This window comes from Onychostoma macrolepis, chromosome 24 (assembly GCF_012432095.1).
Source record: "Onychostoma macrolepis isolate SWU-2019 chromosome 24, ASM1243209v1, whole genome shotgun sequence".
Classification (NCBI taxonomy): domain Eukaryota; kingdom Metazoa; phylum Chordata; class Actinopteri; order Cypriniformes; family Cyprinidae; genus Onychostoma; species Onychostoma macrolepis.
This window is the reverse complement of record NC_081178.1, coordinates 2,573,973-2,579,972: the sequence shown is the minus strand read 5'-3', so window position 1 is coordinate 2,579,972 and position 6,000 is coordinate 2,573,973. Positions and strand designations below refer to the sequence as shown.

At 35.9% G+C, this 6,000-nt stretch overlaps 3 gene segments (V, D, J or C); 1 reads left to right on the top strand and 2 right to left on the bottom strand.

The window, feature by feature from the left end:
- Window positions 1-1,005, top strand: part of LOC131532814 (Ig lambda chain C region-like) — a 93,538-nt gene extending 92,533 nt beyond the window's left edge. Inside the window, 1 exon segment of the C gene segment in view lies at window positions 495-1,005. Coding sequence covers window positions 495-860 — 366 coding nt within the window.
- A 307-nt stretch (window positions 1,006-1,312) lies between these two features.
- On the bottom strand, window positions 1,313-1,895 carry LOC131533789 (immunoglobulin kappa variable 1-39-like). The segment is given in 2 exon segments: window positions 1,313-1,726; window positions 1,826-1,895. Coding segments are annotated over 2 exon segments (390 nt in total).
- Window positions 1,896-2,324: 429 nt separating this feature from the next.
- LOC131533782 (Ig kappa chain V region 3547-like) lies at window positions 2,325-3,843 on the bottom strand. The segment is given in 2 exon segments: window positions 2,325-3,672; window positions 3,760-3,843. Coding segments are annotated over 2 exon segments (414 nt in total).
- Window positions 3,844-6,000: the final 2,157 nt, after the last annotated feature.

Here is a 6,000-nt window from a genome sequence, read left to right as displayed (position 1 = left end):
AACTTGAAAATTTAAGACAGTAATTAAACTTAAGTTTTTATATTAATGTGTTGATTTATTGAGTATACAGAGCCTGTAGATATTTCCAAATGGGAAATTCTAGTTGCTTAATTGTATTTTTGTTAATATTTGACAGGTTAATAATTTATAGTAGACATGCCAGATAAAAGTTATATTTTCAGTTTTTTTTTTTTTTTTTACTTTTTCAAACATATTTACCCAATTTTCTCATGCTATCGTCAACAATTGTAAATAATTCCTGCATTTATTGTTTATTCATAGCTGATCTTTGATGCTTTTAATAAAATAGACTAATATTGAAGTTGATTATGTAAGCTAGTCTTCAAATCAATATATTTCACCAAACTTTCATTGCTTTGCTGATCACAGGTTTTGTAAAAATTAATTCAGATGACTTACAGTTTAATGTTGTAAAAATGACTAATAAAACTATCACTGTATTAATTGTTCATATATTTTTCTGAATCTGAAAGGAGAGAAATGCTTTCTTCTTGACTGAGTTGAGTGTTGTGTGTTTGTCAGGCGTCACTCGTCCTAAAGTGAGCGTCCTGCCGCCCTCCAGTGCAGAGATCTCCTCAAAGAAGACAGCGACACTGGTGTGTGTGGCCAGCAAGGGCTTCCCGTCAGACTGGAGCCTGAGCTGGAAGGTGGACGGGAGCAGCAGGTCTCAGGAGAGCAGCGCTGGGCTCCTGGAGAAGGACGGTCTGTACAGCTGGAGCAGCAGCCTGACTCTCTCTGAGCAGGAGTGGATGGAGAGCGTCTCAGTGAGCTGTGAGGCCACACGGAGCGGCCAGCCTGCGCTCACTGGACACGTGACGAGACAGCAGTGTTCAGAGTAGATCTGCTGCTCTTCTCACTCATGTCTCACATGGAGACTAACAGCACATGAGCGACTCCTTCATTCTCCACATCCAGCTTCAGTCGCTCTCATCTGCAGCTGCTCTGCTTTCTGTGCTTCATACAAGAGTAAATGTCTGACTTTATTCAAATTCACTCAATAAATAAAATAAAATTGTAGCTTTATGTCCTCATGAGTCCCTTTATGCCATTTTTAGGGGGTCTTTCATTGGATCAGAGTTTTAGCTCACATTTAATAAATAAACTTCACTCAGTGGAGCATGAAAACACCTGATTCATGATGAAACAAGAACATGCGGCCAAATTATTAACCTCACAGATATAGTTTAAGTTTAATTTAATAAGATAGAGAGTTAAAGATTAATTTAGATATTTATGACATGAAAAGCTCAATGAAGGTTTTATATTTCATTTAATTTGTTGAGTGAGTGATAGTGTTTGAGCAGCTGCAGGATCAGTTCAGTCTCTGTGACTCTGACTGACGGAGGTTTTTGTACGACTCTTTATCACTGTGTGAACACATTTTTACTGTTGATGACATGTACACTCTGACAGTAATAATGTCCAGCATCTTCAGTCTGGACTCCACTGATGGTCAGAGTGAAATCTCTCCCAGATGATCTGCTGCCGCTGAATCTAGATGGAGTTCCTGACTGGAGGGTGCTTGTTGCATAAATCAGGAATTTAGTTGCTTCTCCAGGTTTCTGTAGGTACCAGTTAAGAAAATGGTTTCCGTTGTGACAGCAGTCTGCATCACTGTTAAATGTACAGGTTACAGTGACTGATCGTCCAGTTTGAGCGAGCAGCACTGAGGGAGTCTGAGTCACTGTCACCTGCCCAATAGATTCTGTCAAATGAGAAATTTTAGAAATCACAAACACTTTTACAAACATATATCTTCGTAACATAAAAAATTACAACACATGTAATCTTTACTGACACAAACCTCGACATAATACAGTCAGCGTCCAGATCAATATGATGATGAAAGTCATTTTCGTTGGTTGTAGGTTCAGTTTGAGTGAAAACAGTTGTTGATCATGTTTGATGTTTGTCAGAGTTATAAACACATGCAGAGCACTGAAGCGTGTGTTGCTCATGTAAAACACACTCTCTATGCAAACACTGCAGCAGTGAACAGGTTTAAGTTGGTTTAATGTGCTGGTCTGGCGCACTATGGCTGGACTATCATCCAGGTGGATGCTGCACACTGGTGGTGGATGAGGAGACCCCCCCCCCCACAATATAAAGCGCTTTGAGTGCCTAGAAAAGCGCTATATAAATGTAAGGAATTATTATTATTATTTTTTATTATTAGTGTACATACAGAGAAAAGAGTGTGCTCTGCTTTTTGCATTTTATTGATTTTTTTTTTTTTTTTCATTCAATAAAATACAATTTTTAACTTACATTTTAAAATAAAACTTGAGTGCATTTGTATCATTTTCATTTCAGGTCTTTTATTGGATCAAAGCTTCAGCTCACATTTAATAAATAAACCACTCACTGGAGCATGAAAACATCTGCAGATTCATGATGAAACAAGAACATGTGGCTGTTAATGACTGTTTTTCAGAATTCAACAACAATGCACTGCTAAAGAAAACCAAAAAGAAATGTAACTCAATTAGTCACACAAAACCAACTACATGAGTGTTTGATTCTGAGTCACAACAGACTCAAACCCGGAAAAGCAAAACATTCAGACAAAAGAAAAAAAAAAAGACAATGAACAATAATCAAGACTCAAGAGAGAAACACATTCAACAGCCTGACAGCAGCTATAGCTATATATAGTATACTTCAAAACTCTGCTGCTCATCACAGAACACTGCAATTAATGCTGCATTCACGTGCTATCAGAATTATTGTAAATACGAGTTTCCTAGGCCGAAATTGGCCATATAAGGTCTCTCTAAGGCCATTCATGTCCAATTTCCGACTAGGAAGCTTGTTTTATGATAATTCTGATAGCACGTGAATGCAGCATTAAACTCAACATCACAGCTGATCATAATCATCACTGCAGCCTTCTGATTGGTGCAGAGGAGGAGTAATAAATTCATTATCAGCTTGAGATTAAGCAATTTCTTGAAAAAGGTTCACAACATCTTTGTTACTGCTGATACACAATGATTTTACAGTGTAATGTACATTAACTTACAAAAACAAAACAACATATGGTGCCATTATTGTCTGTTTGATATCAGTTTACATACTGTTTTCTCTGATTCTGAGTCAAACCCGTCTGTCACAGGACAGATCTCAGTCTAATGGAGCTGATTTGACTCCTAACTCAGTTCTGAGCTCATGTGTAGTTGCTGTGTTTGTCTCTGTGTGTCAGTAGTGAGTGATAGTGTTTGAGCAGCTGCAGGATCAGTTCAGTCTCTGTGACTCTGACTGACGGAGGTTTTTGTACGACTCTTTATCACTGTGTGAACACAGCTTTACCACCACTGATGTGGTAACTCTGACAGTAATAATGTCCAGCATCTTCAGTCTGGACTCCACTGATGGTCAGAGTGAAATCTCTTGCAGATGAACTCTTGCCACTGAATCTAGATGGAGTTCCACTGTGACGGTCTGTTGTACTATATATCAGGCGTTTAGGAGCTTCTCCAGGTTTGTGTAAGTACCAGCTAAAAAAGTAAGTAATTGAAGTAGTTATAAATGCAAACCCTCCTGCAACAGAGTGAACATCTGTGCTGGTTTTACAGTTGATTTTGACTGTTTCTTCTGGTCGAGCTGCTGTCGTTGAGGGACTCTGAGTGACGGTGATCTGTCCTCTACACTCTGAAACACAACAAGAAGAAAATCAACTCAAAACTTTGACAATATACTTGAAGAAATGAATTGATATCAAACTCGTGCTCCACAAACCTTGAGCAAACGCTGTGAGAGTCCAGATGAAGATGATGATGAAGGTCATGTTGATGAAGATTGTTGTGTGTGTCAGTGATGAAGTGTTAAACTCACAGCACTATAAACACTCTCAGAGCACTGAAGCATCTGATCAATATGCAAACACACTCCAGATCATTTACCTGAAGACAGTCGCTCATTAACAGACACAAAATACAGTTACTGATGCGAGAAATTTTTTTTTTTTTTTTAACATTTGATCTTCTAATAGCTAAACTGTTGTGAATTGTATCAGATCATAAAATTGAATTAATAATTCTACAAAACCAACATTAGTATATTATTATGACTCTCTCCTGTCAAGACTTTGATAATATTTTTGACTGTAGTTGGCAGTGCTGGAAAGAGTACTGAGAAATTGTACTTAAGTAAAAATATTGCTACTTAAGGAATAATTTACTTGAGTACAACTAAAAGTACTGAAAAATATTATGACTCATACTGCTGTGTGCTCTGGTAATATCAGGTATGACCCATTTCAGGAGCTGACAAAATTACGATTTAAAATCAGAGCATAGCTCACATTCACTAAAATACGGAAACACTAGATGCTGATTTAAAACGACAACGCCGTTGATTGACGGTCAAAGCAAACGGACGCCCCGCCCCCGCAGCTGAACTGGCAGTTTTGATTGGTTTTGCACCCGAGTCAGACCTCTCTGTTATTGGCTGTTAAAGTGCCTGTCAAACGCGGCTCGCTCTGTTTCTCCATCGGCGCCTTCTTTGGCAATTTTTAAAAAAAAATTTGTACTTTGTACTTTTGGTGAAAAATAAATGTAGTGAAGTTGAATACTTTAATTTTATTCTACTCAAGTAAAAGTAAAAGCACCACAATTTAATTATACTCAAGAGAGTAGAACATTTTTTAAAATGTTCGCAAGTACTGTAATGAAAGTATTTGTAATTAGTTACTTTCCACCTCTGGTAGCTGGATAGAAACATGACTGTTAATTCATATACATTTTATGTCAAATCCATGGATGTTTCTGCAGGTTTTTAACAGATGTGAGGATCATCACGTGTCTCTGTCAATCACCGAATCAACTGAGTTTGATTGTGTCACATTACACATGATATAAAACATGTTCACTTTTCACGAATCTTTATAAAATAAATTTAAATAAATATGGTGATATGCATATGTTGTTTTTTGATGGTGAACAGCACCTGTTGGGAAATCTGATCTTTAATTTTCACATTAATTTTTATATCATTGTTAATTCTTCCATTTATTGATCTTACAATAAATTATATTCATTATCATTTGCTATGAAATAGCAGAGTTGAATCACTAAAAGAAACAAGTTTGTCACTGTGAACTCCATGAGAGGTCAAAGGTCATAAAAAAGAATTAAAAATTATCATTTAGAAACCCCAAATTAAGAAGTGAAATGTGATCAATACAGAGTGTGATTATATTATCTATTTAGATTTAATTCCTAGTTTTCATGCATCAAGAAACATTTAGAGATGATAAAGATTCTTTTGTGAAAGTCACTTCAGTCCAATAATCCATGTGTGATGATAAGAGCTGATGTTGAGTCTCATATCAGTGTGTGAGTGTGTGTGTGTGTGTGTGTCTGTGTATGTGTGTGTGTGAGTGTGTTTCTCTCTTTCTCTGCTGGAGTTTGTGTTTATTTGAGTGTGACGGAGGTTTTTGTACGACGCTTTCACTAGAATGAAGCACTGTGGTACACTTTGGTGGAGGAACTAAACTGACGATCAGTAAGTCTCTTCAATTCTATCATTAAAATGTAATGTTTTTTTTTTAGATGATTTAAGCAAGCATTTAGCAACAAAATTTAAAAATTCAAAAAATATATATGTTAAAGTGAAAAAATATTAATTGCAATATATTTAAGATGAATTTAACTGTTTCATCGTTTATTAAAACTTGTCTGCTTTTGTTCAAATATATATTTATATTCAAAGATACGTCAAGTCAAGTCATCTTTATTTATATAACGCTTTTAACAATACAGATTGTGTCAAAGCACTTAACAGTATCAAATTGGAGAATAGAGTGTCAGTAATGTATAATGATAAGATTAAAACACTCAATTTTCTCAATTTTCAGTTAAAGGCATTTCATTATTGAATTCAGAGATGTCATGACATTATTTTTTTTTTCATTTCAAGGCATATTTCGTATTGTTTTAAAAATATTTTCATTTTACATGAGTAATTTCAGATGTTATT